This window comes from Apteryx rowi, unplaced genomic scaffold (assembly GCF_003343035.1).
Source record: "Apteryx rowi isolate R43461 unplaced genomic scaffold, aptRow1 scaffold_161, whole genome shotgun sequence".
Lineage (NCBI taxonomy): Eukaryota > Metazoa > Chordata > Aves > Apterygiformes > Apterygidae > Apteryx > Apteryx rowi.
The window spans coordinates 981,129-1,005,412 of NW_020447875.1; the positions used below are offsets into that span (position 1 = coordinate 981,129).

A 24,284-nucleotide genomic window follows, 5' to 3' on the forward strand; every position below is an offset into this window, starting at 1 on the left:
AGTTCAGTGGGTAGCATGATTGCCGGAGGGGCACGAGCAGTATGATTGCACTTGAAAATTCTAGCGCAAATAAATTTTTCTCCTTGGCAGTCTGTGAGATTCCCCATGAAGCTTCCAGGTGCTTGGATTTCTTTTAGAAAAGTTTTCGAGTTTTTAGTTTTTACCTTTTTTGCTCCAAGTTAAACCCATTGTGTATCCTGTAGAGAGATTAAGATCCCTATGAAGCCTGAGATTGTCTTTTTAATAACTGTAGGAATATATTTATGGGACTAATCTAATATTTAATCATTTTTATACTATGCAACATAGCAATCTCAGATAAATCCTACTTTTCAATATTTGCAGTGGCAGTGTTTCTTACTGTGCTCTCCTTGCCGTGATGCCCGGGAGGGGAAAACATGCATTTGAGAGGAGACAGGAGGGGGATTTTCATTCCTTGGATATTTCATGTGACTGTCCCAGCCAGACCGTTAAACTTTTCCAGTGCAAAAATATAACTAAGGAAATAAGCTGATGTGTATGTCTCCAGTTTTTGTTTTTGTCAGGGAATGAAATCTCAGTTGTTCTAGCCACATGTGCAAAGTTCTGTCATTTTTACTGTTACTTGTTTGAAGTTGCCGGAAAGGCTGCTTGAGCAGATAATTTGTGATCCTGTGAGGCTGCCTGACAGCCTTTAATACGGATGTAATTGATCTCTTTGCGAGAGGTGGAATTTTGCGTTCTAGAGAATGTGCTGAATTAGCTCACGGTTTGCAAGTTGCTCTCAGGTCACAGTGCCTAATGAAATGGAGAAGGCGAGAAACCTGCCAGAACTCTTTACCCCCAGACGCATGGCGCTGCAGTGGTATAACTGCCACGAGAACATCCCTTTCCTAAAGGTGGCTGCTGAAGGTGGGGTGACTCATACCCTCCCCATGACTGCAATATTGAGGAAATGGTTTTAGGACTCAGTGGTGTCACTGTTGCTGACAGTATCTTACCATGTGCAGAATTTGCACTGAAGTCAGCAGAACTATTCATTCTTTGTGCAAATAGCAGATACAGAACTAAGCACTTAAGTTTGCTGAGTGATAGATAATGGGAAATGTATTTTGTGTGAACTGTTTTGAATGTTTAACTTGTTGGAAACTGCGAGCTTTTGTTCCTGATCAAAATGTAAAAGAGAATAGAAAATATAAAGAAAATAGAGAATATAAATAGAATAAATAGAAAATAGATAAAGGTTGGTTTCTATTTCTCTCTGTAAGCAGTTTGGTCTGATTTGTAAAAGTGCTTAAATATGGGTTTAGGAATAAAGCTTTCAACATTCTTTTTTTGAAAATGTTGGTCTTTACGTCAGCATTACAAAAAGAGGACTCTTTTCGTAGTATCTGACTCGGGAGCTGGATGTGTGCTTAAAGCTGAAATTATTTATGTCACTTAGAAACAGCTGATTCATTTGCAGGATGTGCTGCCTTAGGTACTGATGTAGTTGTGGTCTATTTTCCACTTTCTTACGGGAAGGAAATGTATAGTTGTGTTAAACGGGTTTGTTGTAGTTGCCTGTAGTATAGGTAGTGCAGGTATCATGGTTCATGGACGGGTTGCAATTTCACACTGAGTTCTCGTGACTTTATGACCTTCCACAAAATTAAAACATTACAAAGTGTATGTATACCCACATTAAGTTTTAGGTCAAATTTGTGCCTCCTGTAATATATGTCACCGGAAGGATGTTTCAGTAAGCAAAGAACATAAATGCAAGTCCCATATTTCTTTCTCTGGTGGTTCTTCTTGTCTGTTGGAAGTATTTCACAGTTTGTAGATGTCTAACTTCTTTCATATTTCCCTGTGGTTCATGGTTTCTTCATATCTGCTGTACTGACTGCCAGTTTCCTGTGAATAGACTTTAAGCTTTTGAATATTCTTTTTTGTTGTCTTTCTTCCTATAACTGTTCCCTCTGCAGGTGGATTTTAAGTCTGTTTGCATTGACCCCTTTTTTCAAGTATTTTGAATCATTCTGAAGTTAATCTTATTCCTTTATCTTTCTTTCCACTCACCTTTTTGATTTCCAGATTTAACTCATTTCTTCTCTACATGTATGTCCTGTGCATTTTCTCTTTGCATTGTTACTCCATAGTATTTTAAGACAAATCTTCCATTTTTCTGCTCCTTTTATTCCTTCCCTCTATATACTGCTAAACAGAGCCCTGGGAAGAATATATTTTTTTGCTTGACCAGATGAGGTGCAGTTTCAGAAAACATCAGAAATGGACTGTATGAAAACCTTATCTGCTTTTTAGTTAGAAAGAAGCTGACATCGGTGGACCAGAATCAAGGAACAGAAGTGTTTCAGTAATCTCCTTGCTCTTTTATTTTTCCATGTCTAAGGAATCAGTCCTTTAAATAATTATTTTCAGGCAATGAGAAACGAAAAAAACCTTTGAAATGAAGAATTGTACAAAATTATAGAACCTTCATTTCTTCTTACTCATGTCTTTTCTTATGTACGGTGATATAAGGAGGATACCTTCTCATGCTCAGTAGATGGAAGTTCACTTCACTGGCAGAATCCTTCATAGCTGCATTGATTTGTTTTGTTTTCAGTGCAATGAAACTTCCTTCTTTTTTGAAGCACGTAACAAGACTACATGCAAGCATCTCTGGAAGTGCTGTGTAGAACATCACACATTTTTCAGGTGAGTGATGCTGAAGTTTAATGTGATTTCATTACCAAAATGAGGGATACTACATTGAATAAGAACCTTGCTATAGCTACAAGTGTTGTAACACAGACTTGCTACCTGACAACTCTTGTTTCCTCTTAGTTATAGAATGCTCTTAAAAGTTGATGCCTTCCTTTTTTATGATGATATAAAACAATCATTTAAAAATCTGTCAGTAGTTCAGTGGCTCATTCTGTCTTAGAATTCTTTTTGAAACAGCATATCTGAAGTTGCATAAAGTATGTGGTAACAGAAGTATCCACATATGTATATGGTGGGTTTTAAGCTGTAACCATCAAATTCTCTGTAGTAGCATTGACTTCAGGCTTTTAGATTTCACATGTTACTATTGCCTATGATTTTTTGAACAGCATTCTTTGCAGTGTGCAGAATTTTTGATAGAATGACTCTTTGAAGTTTTAGAATGTTTTACTTATTTATTGAAGTGTATAAAACATTTCCAGTGTTATACCTCTCAAAACACATTTGGTTACCATTGCAAAATCACTACTAAAAGTACGCAAGGGTCTTTATCTAGGAGTCTGTTCATGGAATGCTTGGGGTTGGCTTTAACAGTATTTTAAATGTGTAAGCTCAGAATTCCTGCTACAGTCTCATTTCTGTGTTGTGGTGGTTTTGCATGCCAGTGTGACATATTGAGCAAAAGGCTGTTATTGCCAACAGTTTATAGTAGACCTAAAATAAGAGAGATATAATCAAAAGATGAGGGCATAAACACGCGGTTTTGTGGAACTCTGAACCTGTTAAGAGTCTGTCTGGAGGGGATAAAGAGAAGCTAACAGAAAATGATTTTTCAGAACTTCAAGTTCGTATTTATTGTTTCTCCTCTTAGGAAAGGGAGTCTAATTGGGACCTATCAATGTGAACTTACTCTGTTTTATTTTTCAAACTATGTAGAATGCCAGAAAATGAGTCAAACTCTCTGTCAAGAAAATTCAGCAAGTTTGGATCCATAGGTTATAAACATCGATACAGGTGAATTTATTTCTTTGTATAACCTTTTGTTCCATTAGTTCCTTCTTTATTCCTGTTTCTTCTCTTGTCTTCCAGTTACCAGTTATGTCTTGCCCCACCCAGACTATAACTCAGAGCAGTCCTGTTCACAAAGGGAGACTCAGGACCACTTTAGCTGACTCCATTTGTCTGTGTCCAAGGCCTTGAAAGGCAGTTTTAGGACAAATGTAAAAGTTACTTCTCGTTGTCCAGATTGCCACAGCTGTCTAGGACCTGCTGTAGCCGATAGTGAAAGTGAGAGGAACCTTGGCAGTGCTTAAAGTTAAAATCTCATTATAGGTTGTGAAATTATTTTCATGTCCTAAAGGTTTTTTTCTGACAACTGAGGAATACCAAAGCAGGGAGGCATGCTGGCTGTCCTCAGGGAATTAGCAAAGGTGCTACAGAACAGTGCTGAAAATCCGTAACTGTGAGGCCCTCCTTCACAGCTGTTCGGGCGTTGTAACTGAGCTATTGCAAGGGCTGTTGATCTGGTTGGTTGTGTCTCGTCTTGTAGCAGTAATGCTTTTGTAGCCCTGCTGATTTAACAATGTAAGTGAGGGAAGATCTGAAGGGAGATGGGGATATCTTTTCTGACTGGAGTATCTGGGAAAAAACAGGTAAGCTTTCAAGCCTGCAAGCCCTTGTTATGTCTGAAAGAAGCAGCAAACTTTAAGGCAAAGGGTGTACAGGGAGCAGTTACTCTCAGTTTTAACCTGAGTTAACCAACTAGACAGTGTGACATAAAGGACAGTTAATACTGTGGTGCAGAGGAAGATGTGAGAGGTCTTAAGATAACTCTAGCTGCAGAATCACAAAGGACTAGCAGATGGGATGGGACAGAGAAAAAATAGAAATATGACAGAAACCCAATATTTTTATTGAGCCTGTGGTCCTTAAGTCTGTTGAAACAACAGGGTCTTTGTCTAGTTAGTAAGACACTGGATTTGGCATTTGGAGACCCCTGTTTTAAATCTATTCTGTCACATTGGCTGAACAATTTTGAGGAAAATAATCTATGGTCTGGTTTTTAGAATTGGTTTAGAATTGCATGTTCAGTGCATATCCAATGAACCTGAAAAGGAGGRTGAGGAGCAGCAAATCAAAATCACATCTGAAAGCTAAGCCCCTTTGTTTTTCCATCTTCATTTGCCCTGTTTATCAAGTGAGTCTAAAAATAGTTTTTCATCTTTTGTGTTTGTTTTGAAGCTGCTGGGTGAAAGAGCTGTATATACTATATTCACAAATTCTAGAGGTTTTTTCCCATGTCCTATAAATGCAGCAGTTTGTTTAGCGTTTAGGTTTATTTTTTGTCTTGTCTGTCTGTCGTTTTGCTATTTGTATTTCCACCATCATTCAAGAAGTACATATGTTACCATAGGTAACATTGATGATCGTTATTTGTTAGGCAGTTCTTTGTCACTGTCTCCTAGGAAGATCTCCTAAAATCAACAACCATAACTCTTTATTTGTCAAGTGACTCCTGGATTGCAGTTAGTAGCTGTAGTAGCTTCTAATAGTAGTGTGCAGTAGTAGCTCTCTTACACTTGTCCCTTGTCAATCAGGATTTAAGATCTAGCTTGTAGGGAAAGTGTTACAGATGGAGAGATAACTCTGCCTGTGCTGAGCCTGAGCTTGTTTGAGTCTGGACTGTGTCCAGGCAGGATCACTGGTGTATTTCTGTGCCATCCCCTCCGATGTATTTGCCTTATCATGTTATCTGCTGTGTGCCAGCTTCCCCTTACTCTAAATAATGGAGGATTGATTGTACTGCCATTGGGGTTTCCAGTCTGATCCTGATGGCATAACCTCATCTGGTATGGAATATATTGAATTTCTGCCAGAGTACTGAATGGTTGGACCATTTCAGCCGATGGGAGCATGGCAGATTATGTGCTGTAGGAAAAGAAAGTTTTGTGTTTACCAGGACCTTCCTACGAATATTAAAAAATACAGTGTGGCAGTTACTACACTTGAGTCATTTCTGCCACTGGTACGTTAAATCCCTTTTCTCTTGGACATGGTTCTTTTTATTATTATTTATTTATTTATTTATTAACAGCTCCAATGTTGATCTGTGATTTGAATTGCCACATTGGAGTGATTGTTACTGCCAGCAATTTTTTTAATGTTAGTTTTGTCTAGAACATATCTAAGTATAGCTCTTTGTTCTAGTATAGTGTTCCCTGTTTTACTGTAGTGGTTGTTGAGGATTTTCCCCTGATCTGAGCAGATGTTCTAGTTAATTGGAATGTGACATCTAGTTACACCATATTGATTACCCAGTATTAATCATAAAAAGTGATAATGAGTTGGTGTTTGACACATTAACTCTCCTTGGAATGCAGAGCAATGACCATAGCTAACAGCATTTTCATGTGCCTGGAGTATCTTTTCTTTGTTTATCCTTCAGCTTTGCCTTTTGCCTCCTTCTTTGCCTTTTGTAGCTTTTGAGGCACCTAAGGCAGTGACAGTATTTTCTGACTGCATACGTCATTAGGTCAGAGCAGCAGCCATAATTCTGTTCTTGGACTGTGTATGTATTGGGACTGTAATAGTATGTTTTGTTTTGTTTTGTTTTTAATTTTCCAGGTACTTTTTGTTGGGCGGCAGGCAGATACCAAGAAAACAATTTCCCTATCTTAAGATCAGATGCTTTGGTTAATACATAGAGGTGTTAGTGTGAGTGGAAGGTCTTATCCCCAGGGGTTTTGTTAAAATTGCTTTTGGAATTTGCAAGACTCGCATGGATGCAGAACTTAAAAGTTGAGCGGAAATGTTTTCTGGCTAACTTGGGAACAAAAGAACATGAAACTGAATATCAAAAAACAGCATTACTTTGATGTAATGTTAGAGATTTTTTTGTCCTTTAATCCTTTTACAAATTTTAAGATCAAAATTCTGCAGTGCTGATTACTCCTGTGGTGCTATTGGTGAAAACACAATCATCCTAGTGGAGCCTGTTCACATAGCTCAGAATATCTACATATGTAATGCCTGGCATAATTGCTTGGCACTGCCTAGCAAGACATCTGATTACTTTTAAAACATGGAACTGCAGGTGTTACAGCAGTTGGGAGTTACTATTAACAATTACTTCTTTTGTATAATAAGTTTCCTGAAGCAAACTAAGAGTTTTGGGGAGGAGTATGGGGCCTGGTTTACGTTTGTATTATGACCACTTTATTTTGCTTCATCAGATGGAAAGGGGCTTTAAAATGAGCATAAAACAACTTATTTATACTTTTAATGACTTTTTCCATTGTGTGATGGAAAAGAGCTGTACTATAAATGGGAGTTAGGTCTTGTACTCAATTCAATATCAGTCAGGCCTGTGCTAGTGAGAGTACTTTATTACGGTTTGCTTTGCAATGGGTTTTTCATGCCCTTTTTATCGTCACCCCCCTATGGTAGAGCAAGTATCCACTTACTGACTGAAACTGAACAACCTTAAATATGTGTTTTACTGAGATAAAAATTTACAAAAAGAATTCAGGAAATAAAGCAATCAAATTATTTAAGAAAGTTGTATRTTAGAAGATAGGTTACAAAAGGTCACACTATCTTCACCCCTTCTTAGTAAAACACCATTCTGTTTTGGTTGCTTAGCTCCCCTGGAAAATACCAGCTATAGGGGAGAGATCAGCACAGTCTGTTGATGATTCTGCCATTGCCTGATTCAAAACAGAAGGGAATAAACAGCAGGGAGGGTAGTGCTATGCAGCTGATCATGAGAGCAGGGCTATTAGAGTTGGCATGAGAAATGAGTAGCTAACAAAAAGTGCTGCCCAAACCACATGCATTTTTTCAATCTAAGTATTTTCTGTTTCTTAGATCCTACATTTTTCCATGTGTTTATCTGATTCTGTTTTATGTAATTTTGGTGCATTTTCAAGTGGCAGGACAGCTTTGCAAATGACCAGAGACCTTTCTATTCAGCTTCCCCGGCCTGACCAGTGTGTTGAAAGAAGTCGCAGTAAGACTTATCCGAAAAGAACACAACAGACCGGTAAGTCCTTCTATGCTGTGCCTATGGAAAGATTTCTTCTTTGGCCTATGAGTCATTCTGTTTTCAAGAAGCAAATCAAAAATGCTGCAGTATCCTCAAGGATCTCTCAAAATGCATTTTCTCCCCCCCCCCTTTTTTTTCTCTTTTAGGTCAGTATAGACATAACCTTAAATGGATCTAATAATTCCAGCTTTTATTCACAAAGTGACAAAAAGTGGATCAAACATGATAAAAATCCATATTTGTAGGTCTAAATGTAAAGTATGAAATGGAAGTTTGAAAACAGGCAGCGCGTATTTTTTATTTCTTGAAAATTCTGTTTGAAGAATTTATATTTGCGTTGCTTAGTCGGGATCCCATAGTTCCAGCTGCTTAACCTGAGGTGTCTCTCTTTTATGTCCTTTCCCCAGTTTGATAAAACTAGTGTAGTATCCTTTTATTCTGATATTAAGTGGAATAGAAGTTATTGCCATGCCCTCTGAAGTTTTAACATGCTTCAGATTTGTGAGTTGGAAAGTCATAACTGCGTTCTGAAAATGTCAGGGGAAGCTGGAAGTTTTTCAGGCATCAGAGGAAACATTTAAGATTAAGCACACATCCCAGGAGCTTTACCCAAAACAATGAATGTTTCCTGAAATCTAGTAATAGGGACAAAAAGKTTTTCTAACGTCAAGCTCCAGTTCTACATGTGATTGTGTGCCTACCCTTAACTTCACTCGTGACAGCAGTTGTACAAATTTCAGTGGAACTCATGCGCATGGAGTTAAGTATATGTGCATGTGTGTAAGTGGTTTGTGGAAACCTTGTTTAGGCTTTAAAATGTAAGTAAGCTTTCTCTTTATCACAGGTTAATACAGCATCAGAAACTTTTGAGTCACCATTTTTAAAAAGAAAGCTGGTATATACATCTGGAAATCACCTGTGTTGATTCTGGATGGCATCTTTGGATTCAGAAGCAAAGTTAGTGTGTCTAGAAATTTTCTGCCCCTGTTCTGCCTGTTAGCTGCAATGGGCATTGAAGTGTAGTGTCATTACAAGTATTATCCCTGGAATATATAAGCAGTTTACAACAGATTTTTTTGGCATTAAGTATAAGAAGGGAAGGACTGCTTTGCATTTGGATTATGGTATCTCTTTGCAGTGCCTGCAGTTGTGAATGGGTGCCTAAACACTGAAGAAGCTGTTCCCTCCTGAACCTAGGAACTTAGGCTTTTGTTCAGCTGGGCCGTACCATACTGATACATACACCATACTTAAGGTGATAGTTCCAGATGTATGGCATTTCCCACCTCATTGCTCTCCAGTTCAGTTTTGCAGAAAACTTTATAGCTATTCAGAGGTAAACTTGTCATTGGAAATAATCTCTGCCTTAGCACAGGCACTGCATGTCTGTCTGTATTGCTGTAGGGGTGTGTATGTGTTGTGCTCATGGATTGTTGTGGCCTCCTAACTAACTGTGAGGAAAACTGAGACCTTCTTATAATCTATTTTACTGAGGTAAGGTGATGCAGAATTTGCTGAGCAATGCATGTTTGTTGTTTTGGTGGATTTAATTTGTTTGTTTTACTTCCAAAATAAAATAGTCTACTTTTTCACTATCTTATTCATATGTATTTGTGTAATCTGTATCCTGCATCCTGGTATGTTAGGGATTTGTTTTGCTTTTAATTCAACTTAATTTATTACCTGTGTGTTCTGAATGTGCAGTCCCTTTCCACTGGTGAGGGTGTATTACCCGAAATGATTTTTAAGTAAAAGGAATTTGATTCATATCCCACTTAATATTTGGGGTAAGAGAAGTGAGCCACATCGTTCAAACTACATCATTCTCTATAAATAAGGATATTTTTGAGTCTTTATCTTTTCATTTTGTATTTGGGCATTCACGTTGATAAAAAGCTTGTGCTGTTTCTCTATTTACATGGATTCTCAGACACTGAGGGCAGATTAATGCTGCTTCTCCTCCATGTGACACTGTTGCATCTCATTAGGATAAGTCTTCCCCTTTTCACATAAACGGGTTCTTAGATGCGGCAATGTTGAGTCCAGGTAACACAATAAATCAAGTTTTGTTTGTTGATATATTTTACTTGGTTAAAAATACTAATCCACTGTAGATTTTACTTCTACAAAATAATTTTGACCTCAGAAATGAGATTGGTGCTATAAATAGTCTCATGAGATACTTAAAACTTTCTGTGACTGAAATGTCTGAGAGAATAATATGACATTGCTTATTAAAATAAACATTTCTTTAACACAGTGAGATTACATTAGTGGTTGTCATTGATAGCTAGTCTTTTTAGTTTTATTTTTCTTATGGAATAATAAGATTAAATATGCCCTGTTCAGCATTTGTAACAGGCCGAATTTTGTTTACTTCTTTAAATTACAGATTTCTTAAGGTATTTTCTGCCAAATGCCACTTATGTTAGTACCCAGCTGGATATGGCTTAAAATTTGTCTTGTTGTAATGAAAAGTAGAGTTCCATTTATTCTCCTGTTCCCCAAACCCCAAACCCAATAACAACTTGCAAGTAGTTCTTACTCAGTAGTTTCCTTCCTACCTTCTCTGAGTTCAGCATCTTTCCTCACCAGCTGCTTTACCTTTTTTCCTCTTTTTAAGATTGCAAAATTAAATGCATGAAAAATACTTTCTTTGTGCAGCCAGTTCAGTTAGCTGTTTTGCTTTCTGTTATCTGTCAGTGCCAAGAATGGGCCCAGCCACAGCTATGGTTTTGGGGCAGCGAGATGAATGAGTGGCCCTATGAATGCGAGGCTGTAACACGTGCATTCTGCATTGCCTCCATCGTAGAGGTGTGTATGCAAGTGCTAAACCCTCTGACTTCTCCGACATCTCAAGTTTCCTTCGTTCTTCCTTTCTGTACCCTTGTTCTGCTGTTATTAGCAGTTGTATAGTGTGTTCTTCATCTTTTTTTCCTGTCACTTAAATGTAGAGGTTAGATATCTTTTGAACCATTGAGTGACTAATGATGTTTCCTTGTCTTGCTGGCCCATTAAAATATGCTAAAGCCATTAGGGCTATAGCTACTTGGTGAACTCCCTGTTAGGAGTTGGAGCAGATGCTAAAACAATGATAAAAAATATTTATTTTTATATTTTTAGTAAAAATATATGTGCTTTAAGGGAGGGATTGAAAGAGATGATAATGTGAACAGAGAAACTCGCTTTCTTAGGTAATAGCCACTGCCACTGACTGACTCCCTTGATAGGACAGGCATTTTAGAATTAGCACAGCAGATTATTTTCCTAGAAACCAGATTAGAGTTGCATAAAATGCAGTAACCTCCCTTTTATCACTTGCTTAATATATTATATTTGTCAGCTGTTCTAAGATTAGTGGAAAAATCAGACCAGGAAACTTCAATGACTGTGTAATCAATGTTTTTATGCTACTAAATTGTTTTTCCTCCCTGTATGTTTAGATTAGTTTTTAATTTGGTGTTCAGAGGGAGAAGAGGGTTTGTTTTTTTGGGGGGGGGGGTAAAAGCTCAAACTTGAGATATGCATAGCTTGTTTAGTTTGCATATTCTCTTAATTTCATTTCAGTTAAGAAAGAGTTACAATTACATTTTGTTCTGGTTATAAATCATAAACTCAAACAGCGGAACAGGATCTCGCATTGTTCTGTCCTATTCTGTTATGATGAGACTGACATTTTGTTCGACTTTCACAATAGTGCATACAGCTGCCCGCTGAAAACCTTCCTTACCCCAGGCTCCTCAGGAACCTCTTGCAAAACATTTATATGACCAAACCTGCTGCCCCACGTCTGAGTTTATTCAGCAGTGGAAAATGCATTGCTTAGTGTTTGCTGTTGTTTGGTAACTGAGGACTTGATTTGTCACTGCCTCACACACTGTGTAGTTGTTTAAACTAGTGTAGAATAAATGCCGCCATTCTGATTTAAAGCAAGGTGGGAAATCAGAAGTGAGTATTAAAATTGTGGTACTGTCTCTTGTGGGGTCTGGGTCAGGGCTCTGTTCTGATAGTCCCGAGCACGTGCAATCATAATCCCAGCCCTGTGTACAAACCTGTGTAATGTCATAGACCCCCAGCATTATCCTGCTGGGTGCGTCTCCGTCATGTTATCAAGAACAGTTGGCTTTGAGCATTCAGTCGTGAGTCTTTTCCCATAAAACCATTAGACTGGGTTTAAAAGTTAAATTTTAGAAAATGGATGTTGGGATACTATTATTTACTTCTGTATTTACTTCGAGCTTTCCAAGCAGAGCACACAAGAATTTCTCTGACAGTATGAGAAGTAGAAACTTCCTGTGTTTTCTGCATAATTGCACATCTTCAGAAACCTGGGCTTCAAGAAGGGCACAGTTCTAGTGAGAGGATTAGCCACCTGGAATATGTATATTCGCATAGAACAGCCGTTTTTTTTATCTGAGTTCTCTTAACGCAGGAGATAGTTCAAAGATGTGTAGGTTAGTATGCTGAAATAAAGGATTGACTTAGGAAATCATATTTTTATCTTTCTGTCTGAATAGCTGTTGTATTCAAATCCATAAAACAGAAATTTTGAGTTTGAGTAAAGATTTGGTTGCCAGAAATCTGACTGTCCATTATTTACAGCTCCGGTCTTCACTGAGCACCATGGTCTGTAGACACTTCTAAGGGGGCTGCAGAAAACTGCATCAGAATGTGTGTGCATTGTATCAGGGTGTGAAATTTCAGAAGGGATTTGCATTGGAAAAAGTTGAAAACCACTAATTTGATGTAAAAGAGTTAAAAGTCAATTGACTCATATTCATGTTTTTCCTTTGTTGTTTTGTCCAGAACAATAAGCTACTTCAGAGGAAAATTGCTCCATTCTGCGAAACAAGGTCCTGTTGAATGGCTAGCAATACCTGCATTAAAGAGTTTTTAATACACATTTCTCTATGGTCTATGACCCAAATACAGGAACTGGTTTTGACAGTTTCTGAAGGGGATGATAACTATATGACAGGTACCTCTATAAACTGACTTTTGCCTGAGGTAAATTAGCACCAGAGAAGCTGTGAAATGATTTACTAACTTTAAAGGTTTTTTAAAGTCAGAGATTTTGTAGAAGGATGGATTTGGCCACTTTTGCATTTCATGTGTATGGTGTGAGGTAAACAAAACCTTTGAGACTACTGGTTTGGAAATTCATTTGGTAAATAAATGTTGTCACAGAGTAAGCTAAGCTATGTTATTGCCTAGACATGCAGAAGTCCATCCACTTTTATAAGCTCTTAGTAACATGCAGTGCAGAGCATGAACTCTTACTAACTGTTTTCCTTTTGTTCCTGCTATCTTCTGCCCTCGTTAACAGATTTAAATATAAGCACTACTTCCAGGCAATGTCAATGAAATGAGTTTAATTGATGAGAAACAGACATGACGTAATTAGTTTTGCTGGGCTCCTGAAGTTACACACTTTTTGGAGTTTTTAAAATCTAATGGTCTGTTTAAATTTGAATGCAAAAGCTGGGATCAAGATTGCTGTAAAAGCAAATCAAAGCATGTGCATTCACATTGTTGAGAAAGTTCAGTTCAGTGAAAACTGACTGTAACTTTTATTTAACAAAAGGCAAAACAACCAGGAAAACCTGCAACAAGTGAGATGTTCAAAATTTCTGGCTATCTAAGGTATTTTTGAGAGGCCTATTACCTTGGCACGTGAGAAACAGTAATATAGATAAGATACGGCAATGGGGTTAGTGTTTGGACAATTTTTCTGGAGTCTGTTCTTATATTAGGAATACTGTATCACACAGACATGTATGTTGGTAGAACAGTGTTATATAAGGGCAAGTTATAATAGTGGTTTTGCGATCTCGAATGTTTGATGGCAAATGCAAGCCAAATGTACCTGAATGCACCAAAAAGGGTGGGGTGGGGGATCAGGAACCCTGACATATCCTATAGTATAACATAGTTTAACACTGACCTACTCCATCTTAGTTTCACTGCTGATGTCTTCCTTAAAGTCGATAAATTTCTTTTTCCTGTTCTTATTTGCTGTCATCTTTCTTTATTTGTTATTTTTGACTGTAGGTATTCCTCTCTCTTTAGAGGTCACAGCAAAAATTTTTGTAGCAGTTTTTTATGCCTTTAATGAAGGTTGAAGGTTTTTGTTCTGCATGTTTTCTTATCCACATCCATCCAAAAAAGCTTTTGGGTTTCTTAAACCATTAATTCTTCTGTCAGTAGTTCTGTCCTTTTACCAAGTGGGTTTTAATGGCAGTGTAGCTATTGCTTTGTTCTTGAAAACAGAAAATAATTGTGTGGATATATGTACGGTGCTTCATTGAGTCTGTAAAGTTGGTTGATGCTTCCTGTATAAAATAGTGTGTTCATTCAGAATACCTAAATAGTACTTCCAATTCTGTCCATGAATTTGTGTGCATTCTGCATTTCTTTATTTAGAATATTCCATATTCTTCCTAATCCTTAAACTTGCATAAGCAATAAAAAGAGCAGACAGAGTCACAATCTTTGCTTCTTTGGGGGTACAAAGACTTTCTGCCCGTATTTACCTCAGAGGAGCAAAGGATGTACAAGACAGGACCCTGGCAGCTCCCCTGTCGGGCACTAGTCTGAAAAACTAAGTAGGGAAAGTAGTAAACTGCGTTATAGAAAAGTGGTAAAGTCAAAGACTTAAATGGCTTGACTGAGTTGCCTACACAAGGTGACTAATGCCACTTGAGACCCTCTACTGTATCCGAGACATCTGCAGAAGACTAGCAGATGTAGCCTGTAGGAGACCCACACCCTTCTGGAGGGGCAATTGATGTCCAGACAAAATACCTTAGGGCATCTCAAATGCCTGTGTTGAAATAGAATAGATCCCAGAGACTTTGTATGTTAAAGGGGTGATGTGGGAAGTTGAACAAGCTATGGAGAAAACTTACAATGCAGAATTGAGTCCCTGTTTGATTTTAGGCATTCAGTTATAGTTTTAGCCAAACCAAAAGGCTCTGAGTTTCCAGCACTGTATTAACACTATGGTGYTGTTACATCTTTCCAAAAGACCTAGCATTTTCTTGCTATCAGTTTTATGGGTTTCAATCAATAGATAATGGAAATCCTTCATTATCTTCAATGAACACCCTAAGAGTCCTGTCCAGGACTGAGATACATCATTAGTGGTGATGTTTTGTTGTTTTACATAACATCTGCTTCTAGAGATGGGAACAGTTTTGTYAGAAATGACTGAAATTGCCATTGAGATGGAAAGAGGACATGCAAATTGAAGAAAAATTACTTTTTTAACATCTCCATATGGAACAGCAAGAAAAAGACTTGCCACATTTTTTTTTCCTTTGGGCAAATGGACCCTTTTAAAACTAATGAATCAAACCAAATCTCCTTAGATGGGCACTAAAGTGAACTAGGGAATAAACAGTTCACCATTTTAATAGAGAAATTAAAATGCCATTCAGTTGTATTGGAAGCCTTGGAATAGTTCCACAGAGCTGTGTTATCAGGTAATTTTCTCTCTGTTAGAAGAATTTTGGCACGTAGCTTTTTCTTTTTTTTTCCTCAGCTTTTCCACAGAGGCAGCATAGGTGAATATTAATGGCACAGCATGAAAACTAAAAAAAATAGCACTAATAAAAACYAGCCCGTCTTTGTGATTGATGTATTTTTTGTTTGTTGTTGAAGCTCTAACAGATCTGCATGATGTACCTGCTCTACATACCAAGTTAAATAGGTTGCTTCTTTTTCTTTTAACAATACTGAGGTGTATACAGCTGTGCGGCATAACTTTATCGTGCCATTTTGACTTTAACCCAGTATTATATATCCAGATCCTATGGCCTTCAGTGCTCCTAAATCATGAATGCACAAATCTGCTTCTTTGGAGCCTGAAATATGGGAAAGAGGGGAAAGTGCATTTTCCTTCTCCTTCTTTAGGTTCCCTTACTGGTTCTGGTGGGGGGCTCCAGTGCCCACAGTGCAGAAAGAGTGGGACCAAATGTATCGAGCATTGGGCACAAAATTACAAAACAGGCAGGTAACCTTCAAATACTGGCCAGGTGTTTCTGATTCATTGAAAGTGAGCATTGGCTGTTTCTGTTAGAGTATTATTCTTTATTGCGTCTCTCTATTTACATTATTAGTTCTCAAATCTATTAGTTTGTTGTTTCCCTGGTCGTAACTTAGGAAATATTTGTGATGTGTGCACAGCATTACTGTATCAATTCACAACTACTTTATGCACACTGTTACTATATCAAGTTTCTTAGAAAAAACATTTAGTCTTGCTTTACCATCCACTCTAATGGATTGTTTTAGAGGCCACAGGTATTACACTGGAGATTTCCAAACTTTTTCAGAGTGTATACCATACTTAATAAGGTTATATTCTCCTCGCACCTTTCTTCTCACCAGCAACTGAGCAGGGAATTCCATCCTGTTTGCTGTGGCATAGTGTCCCTGTGGGAACAACAGTTTCTAACTTCTCCATCTCATGTAGAAGAGTAATGAATGTCACCCATGTTGAATTTTCTTGTAATGTGGTATAACTAGAAATAAAGATAAGACACCAAAACGTGCTCCTTATACACCCTTAGCAAGTACAGCATACACCCGCTGTTTTGCTTGTTATTTTATCTCACATACTGTATTGAGTTCAGTAGGATTATATAAGGTTTTAATACACTGATTAGGCTGAATAGGTGTGCAAGGAAACTGCTAAAGGATTGTTTTATATATTTTTTTTTCAGGACCTAGCAGCATAAATCAGATTGTAACAAATGGAGAAAATGAAGGAACTACCAAAATTATTGCACCTTCTCCAGTGAAAAGGTAAATAGACCAGCATTTCACTTCCAGTTTTTAGAAGACCATATATTACATTGGGTAGAGGGACTCATCTAACAATCATTAATCATGTTTTTTCCTGCCCTTAAAATTTAGGATTCCCTGATCTTACCTGCTGACAAAGGTCATGGAACATTGCCCAATAATTTGTATTAACAAACCCTGATCTTCGGACTGAACTGGAACAGAGGTTCCAGATGACAAATAGAGCTTGGGAACCCATGAATCAGAGTACGTTAATAGGAAAACAAACAGTCCGAGATACAAACATGAAAAATGAGATTATGACGCAAGGGGCACTGTCTTGGCCAGGATAGGTATGAAGTCCTGTGTCTCTCCCCCACACCTTCCTCCTGTGGGCGCTTCAGGCTGGTGGCACCGCTGGCACAGCCTTTGCAGGTGCTCTGGGATCAGGGCAAGTGCCCTCTGCCTCCGTACAGGACTAACTCTGCTTGGCGAGGCACGGGGAGGGACACGCTGAGCATGGCCTCCCCTCCAGCAGTGCTGTGAATCTTGCAGTCCATTACCCATTACACTGGTAAATCCAGGAGTAATACAGTACAAAACTCATGAATATTTGTGCCTGATTTTTCACCGCAGTGGATTGCCATGGCTCTTCTGACTTTAATGGTCTGCTTTGTTAAATTTTCAGTGCTAAAATACGCATCTCTGGTTATTAGGCGTATTTGAGAGAAAGAGATGAGGCTCCCATTCAGAAAGGGATTTACATCCCCACCCTTAATTTAGGTGGAATTTAGGTGCCTGACTCAAAACAGTGATCTTACAAAATCATGAGTCAAGAACTCGGCACCTAACTTTTTTGCTTAGTTGCCTAAATGGCTGCGTCTCTGCATGCCCAGTAACCCTGACAAATTTCCTGAGCTGAGCAACTCTGGCCTTGTCTCTTTTTTAAAGCTGTGGGCTTCACATTCTAGGTGCCTGGACTGGCCTCTGAAGAAGGGTCTCGAAGACTTACTCCAAACTCTTGGTGGATAGTGTTTCCTGTTGCCTAATAATTAGAACAGTTGCCCAAAACAAGAAGAGCTGAGTTAAGTTGCTTCCTCAGTTTGAGGGAATTTGAATCCAGTGTTCTAGCCCTTTGGTATCTGTTCTGATCACGGGTTAAAAGAAAGTTAATGATGTTGCCATTTCAYCCTGTCGAAGCTAGGCCACTGAGCAGAAAACAGTGCAGGATTTGTGAGGAGTGAGAAAGAGGCAAAGCAAGAGATATCCTTATTTTGTAGTTCAGAGATGATAGTTTGAGAAGGGAGAGCCCTCAACTACAGCTTGTGCTCCCTGTGCTGTTTATAAATTTTTACCAGTGAATCATTTGAAACAAGTGGATAGGCAGGTTGTAGATCAGGGAACAGAATAAAGGGCTTTCAACATGGCAGTTTCAAAGTGTCTGAGTTTAGTTTTTAACTTCACATTTTAAAAATAATTCTCAGGCAGATTCTCACTGATGCATGTTTTTAAATAGTGTTAGTCACTTTTAAACTAAAAAAAAAAAAAGGAAGTTGTTTTTCTTGCACATTTTCTATTAAGAAATATGACCTATTACCACTCTGTATTCCGGATATTTATCTTCATGGAAAATGCACCAAAAAAAGAAATATCTCTATGTTATACATGAAATAATTTATTTTTTAGTTTCCTGGGTTTGTTTTTCTTCTTGTCTGTGTCTGCATGTGTAAAACATTTGCCAGGTTCACCAAACTTAGTATACCTGCCAGACAGCACACACCCTTTGTGAGGCATTTACAGTTTGATAGTTTATTCCACATTAATTCTTGCATTACTTGCCCGTCGTTCTTACAAAGCACCTTTTAGCAGCTCTTATGACCCGAGTTTTTGTAACTTAACTGCTGAGATATCTCTTTGGTCATTTCTGCATAAATGGTAAAAAATCAAGGTAAACAGAAAAAAATCCCCAGTAATCTCCCGTGAAATTCAGATTGCAGCCTTTTCAAATACTCTGAATGAACTCTCTCTCTTTTGCAATTGCATTCCTGGAGATAATGCCAGTATCTGAAGAGCTGCCATGCTGTAGCTCTCTAGCTGTTAAGTGCGTGTCTGCTCTGAATGAGTAATGACTTAGGAATCTAATGCAGTTAATTCACCTCCCAGGATTATTTCTCTGCCTCTCTCTTTTTTTTAAGATTTGAAAGCATAATCTCAGTAGTTTATGCTGTGGAAAAACAGTTATTTTCTCTAGTACGGGGCAGAAACTTTTGCCCTAGTAACTTGCTGAGTCTGCAGTAAGTTTATGTTTTTGAGGCTGGGAAATAGATTCTGTGCACATATGAGTCAATAATTAATGGGTACAATATTAAGAAAATGATTTACCTGGTAAAGTGGGCTCTAATTTCTTTTCCCACTGACCTACTGTATCTTAGCATTTTGTTCACTGTGTAAGAATTAAATGATTAACTCAGTGACCTGTAGTAACCAAAGGCTGAGGTTAAAAGTGGATTAGTGAGCTAAGTAGCCACTATTCCTTCATAAAGCTGAGTCTGTCGCCTCTTGCTCTGAGCAAAGAATTCTGGCTTATGTCCCCCTCTCTATAAGCATCTGTAAAAGCCTTTTTTGCTGTTTAAGTTGCACTTGAGAAGCATCTGTAGCATTAATGTTTGTAGTGGGATGCTGTCAGTAATACTTCTTGAAGAGATTAGTGGAAACTAATAAGGCTATCTAGTTTTGTATTGAGTGAACTGCTTGTTCATCTTGTGAGTGAGCACTAGATATGACAGTGCAGGAAAAGCATGACTAGCCATTGGAGAGAGAAAGAGGCAAAAAGGCTGCTCCAGCGAGAGGCCACCATCCAGTGCTTGGAGTGGCAGCGAGCAGGCTATCTGGGTGCATTAGTGGGGTGAGAGCTGTAAAACCTGACAGTGTGAGAAAGAATAAAAATATGTTCAAAAAGTGTTTATATAAATTCATGGAATAAAGTTCCATCAAGAACTCTGTTTTAAAAAAAAAAAAAAAAGAGGAGTGGGGGCAGGTAAGGCCTCTGGTTCAGTAATTCATTAACTGCATGTTGTGGAAAGCTGGGAGGGCATCCTGTATATTTGCCCTATTCTTAGACTTTCTGCTTAAGCATCTGTTCTCATCCATTCTGAGACCAGACTGATTTTTTTTGGACTCGGTGCAGCCATAATTATGAGACTGCAGAGCTGATTTTCAAGTTATGTTTTTTTCTTCCAGTCTCTCTTTCTAGGTGAGATTAGTTAACATAGCAGCTGTTTGCCTTCTTTCACATAGCCAGCAAATAGATGTATGCCAGGGTGGGTCTCTCTAATGACTGCATACCTCTAAGAGCAATTCTTTAAGAGGTTGGGAGGGGGGAGAAAAGATGGTCTGTACAATATAGGTTTTAAAAAACATATCTGTACTTTTATTTAGCTTTAAAAAGATGAAAAATGAAAACAGTCCAGAAACCCAAAGAAGTAAAACAAGTGCACCGTGGGAGGAAAACAGCCCACAGAGGTAAGGCAAGGCATGGTGTCTTAGGTATCATGCAGTGGTAAATATCATGCCTTGGCAATAAGGTGAAGGAGATTGGTAAGAATATATTAATATATTAGCAGGGTCATAAATCTGTCATAACTGGTGTGGATAAACAATCAGCTAAAAATTTGGAAAGAGAGGGCAGGAGGAAGTGATCACTGGATGGGAGTCAGCAGTGGCGTTCTACAGAGATCTGTGCTTGGATCTCAGCTATTCAGCAAATCTGTAAAAGAGTGGGAAAGAAGGGTGAGAAGGCTTGATGATGACACAAAATTATTTAGGATATCAAGAATGAAAGGTGTCTGTGAAGAGTGGCAGAAAATCCTTAGAGACAGAGTGACTAGTCACTAAATGATAGATGACATTCTGAGTCACTAAATGTGAAGTGAGGCATGGAGTGGGAGAATAATCCTGGATTCCCAAGTGAAATGAGGTGCCGTGGATGGCCATTACCATTTAGGACTGGGATTTGGGGATTATGGTGGATAGCTTTATGAAAATTTTTTTTTAGCAATTATTAGGAAAGGTATAGAGAAGAAAGCAAGAGAACAGCATTATGCCATTATATAAATTTGTGGATCACGTATTTGCTCCTTGGATAATAAGTGCAGTTCTGATGTCCTTATCCCAGAATGGTTAGAATAAAGCTGGAAAAGGCTTTGAGAGAGACAGTAAGGGTGATCACAGGTATGAATGACTGTTGAGGAAATATGCACAAGGAATAACTGTGTAGGCCAGAACTCTTCAGTCTAGAAAAGAGACAATTTCAGGGAATGTGATAGAGGTCTAGAAAATCATGAACAGTATAGAGAAAGGGGATAGAGATCAAGAATTTGTGTATTTTTTCAGTGTAGGAACTTGGGAGTGTCAGATGAAGGTAGGTAGGAGTAGTGACTCCCAGTGAGCAGGAGACCTGTTGTGCTCCTTTAGAAGGGATGCTCAAAGTTAATGAGTGCCTGAGCAAGATAGGGCCAGTACATAGAAGAGAAATGCACTGAGGGCTCCTAAACACAGATGAGCAACATGTGGATGAGGAAGTCCTCTGAGCTGGAAACAGCTGGGGACTGAGAGAGTATTGGGGGAACTGTCATACACATTTACCTTCTTTCTTTTCTGTAAGTGGTTGCTTATGGTCACTGTTGGAAATGGGCCACTGAATTAGATAGATGGCATCACTGGTGTGTTTCAGTATGATCCTACTTTTCTGTGATGATTCAGGTTTACACAAGTGTGTCACCTGGCATTTTTTGCTAAAGTTCCTATATCTTTATGGGCACCATGATAATTTACTCTGTTTGGTCCTATTGTAAATATCAAGAGTTTTCAGAATAAAAACAAAGCAGTGTGTCAATATTCTCTCGCTAGGGTAGATGGTTTTTTTGTGATGTTTAAAGAAGCAGCAATGTCAGCTTGTCACATTACAGCTTCAGAGTTGAAATAGTTCTCAGAATAGAAGGAAATTTATATGCTAACAGCCAAGGTACAGAAAGACTGAATTTTTGCAAATCCTATTCTAAAGGACTATGCAGCTTTGGACACATAAGAAGATTGTATGCTGCACAGAGGATTTCACAGCTTTTAATAAAGATTTTCTAATTCTGAAGTGCATTTGCTTTGAGATGAACTGTGGCAGCTTTTTAGCTGAACAGAGCAGTGTTGTCATGAGCAGTCTGTTCAAGGAGGTGAAGAACAATTTATCTAATTTAAAGACTAGATGGTTTTAGGAAAGCAGAAACAAATAACTGGAATTTGGTGAGAATATTGTCTTTACCCCATAGCTGTCGTGAAAAGGGCTAAGTAACATTAGATGAAGATGTGTTGTTGAGTTTAGCATACTTCATCCAAAAAATTGTGGTACTGCTATTGCATCACTGAACCATCTTGGAATAATTTGTACTCTGTCACAGGCTCTAGTAAACTCTCGGAAGATTTTCTTACATTTCGGTAGGAAGGCACTACAGGACAATCCATACAAGCATTTTGTAACCAGCAGTACAGTCTACATCTAACTCTGTTACAGCCTTGGGTCCCACCCAGGCTTAAGTACATAACCTGAAGCTTGAAACACCTCCATGCCAATGGTAGAAGATTGTACGGATGAACAGTAGAGAGCTAAAGGTAAAATTGTTTCAGGATCGTGAGTGTTAGCTTTGTGGTAAAGAGACACTTCAGGATATTAACACTGTTTTAATGCCTCTATTCATGGAGAAAGTATATAAAGAATATAGGTGCATTTGAATGGCTAGCTCTCAGTTGCATAAATTGTTCTAAAGTACAAAAATGTTATTATGCTGAAAGAAACACTCATATGCTTGGTTGCACATTTTGTAAGTTTAGCGCTGTGGTGTCAGTGCTGTGCAGACTCTCTCCTATGTTTTCAAGGTTAAATGTCAAATATTTATTCCTGGAAAGCAGTACCACCTGTATTTATATAGCGCGTGCGCACGTGCGCACACACAGACATATAACTGAATATATATATGTGTATACACATATGTGTGTGTGTGCATGCATGTGTGTCCCTTCTCATTGTTTTTGTAGACTGAACGTGGGTTGGCTGACTTAACTTTCCTGGAAGTTTTAAAGGTCAGTTGTTTGCTCTTTCTTTTTAACTCTAGTGGGCTGTATAATTCTCCCAGTGACCGCAATAAATCACCAAAGTTTCCTTATTCTCGGCGATGGAACCCGTCAGGTGGCAGTGAGAATGAATCTGGGCAGCCAGTCCGGAGGAGGTAAGAGCACTGAGGCTAGTCAGCGTTAGCTGCTTCTTAGGTAGAAATCTTGTGGTGCTGCATGCTCTGTGTTCAGTCAGGGCTCTTGGAGACACAGCTGGGTCTTTTAGTTGCTGCAGCTATTCTTCCCTTGTAAAGTAGAGGATTGAGGTTGCTTGCTTGACAATGAGCCTCTGATACAGAACAGTATTGTGCTTTAAGTACATTGCTTTGCTTTAAGTACAGCAAAGAATAAACGTGTGAGCCATTAAACTGTCTTCAACAGTCCCATGTGTGAATTACTTTACATTAGAGAGTATGCCAGTAAAAATACAACTACGATTACTTAACGTGTTTTTAATGAGTATGTGCTGAATTGAGTAACTTAAAGTAGTAAAATGACATGGATGGAGATTCTGTGCTGCATCTTCTGGAGTATGGCCAAAATGCAAATTACAGGGACAGTTCAGGTTCTGAAGTGTTGTAGTTTTGAGGGACTACATCCTACCTGGGACGATTTGCCTTGCTGAGAAGTTGCTTTCATCATCTGAGCTAGCTAAGGTACCCCAGTGCTATGGTTTGCAGTGAAGTATAGACAAGCATAGCCACTCTACCGTATTTATAGCGGTCTTCTAGGGCTGCCTTATGAGCCAGCACACTTGAGTTAAACTTCCTTCTGACATCTCTGATGCCGTTCCTTGTTCAACCCTCAGAGCCAGGGTTTGCAGAGGGATCTTTGGAGATACAGCTGTATTGATGAGGAAATCTTCTCCTAGATAGATATGGAGCTTTTATATTTGTTTTCTGAGCTGCTCCAGACCTTTTATCTGCCATTAGCAGTCTAGAACAAGAATGAAGAAACTCATCCATGGAATCTGCTTAGTGATCTCATGCCTGAGTTAAGGTAAATTATTGTAGCTCTCTTTGAGTCAATGCAGCAATGTTGATTTACTCTACTGCACATAGCACTTACGAGTGTTAATAGCAATGTGTTTCCTGAGATGGATTTTCTGAATCATTTCTAGCTTGGTTGTCAGAAGGACTTGCTGGGCTTTGCAGAAACAAAAGAATATAGATGTGCAGTGCAAAAGCCATCTTGTCTCATGAAAAGAATAATGTTTGTGTACAATGCAGGAGGGGATTTTTTGAGATGCAGAGTGTTTATCGTCTGGGATTTGCATTTAGCTCATCTACTAGGTAGACAGGTGGTCATGCCAATAACAAGTTTTCTCTTGGGTCACCACACCACCAAAGTATTTTTGAAAGTCTTATCTTGTATGTAAGACTGTGAAGACTGACAATAACAAGTAGGTACTAACCTAATTATGTCTTCCTGAATCTCAGGTTTGATTCATGCACTTTCCTTTTTCATCTGTTTAATAACAATAGCCATGTTGTTTATGTGCTCCTTACTGGAATTAAAAGAAAAATATCTGGCATTGCTATGCTGGAAACAGTAGGAAGCTCTAAATGCCTGCTTACTGTGCTAGACCTTGCAAGTCAGCGGTTTG

At 38.5% G+C, this 24,284-nt stretch overlaps 1 protein-coding gene across 1 annotated transcript in view; it reads left to right on the forward strand.

Annotated features, from left to right (window-relative positions):
- EPB41L4A (erythrocyte membrane protein band 4.1 like 4A) overlaps nt 1-24,284 on the forward strand; it is a 132,881-nt gene that overhangs the window by 84,225 nt on the left and 24,372 nt on the right. The window contains exons 10-15 of the mRNA XM_026059900.1: nt 2,588-2,679; nt 3,625-3,702; nt 7,617-7,729; nt 16,459-16,540; nt 19,958-20,041; nt 22,681-22,794. Of these exons, the coding sequence (XP_025915685.1) occupies nt 2,588-2,679; nt 3,625-3,702; nt 7,617-7,729; nt 16,459-16,540; nt 19,958-20,041; nt 22,681-22,794 (563 nt within the window). The remainder of the gene's footprint in view (nt 1-2,587; nt 2,680-3,624; nt 3,703-7,616; nt 7,730-16,458; nt 16,541-19,957; nt 20,042-22,680; nt 22,795-24,284) is intronic.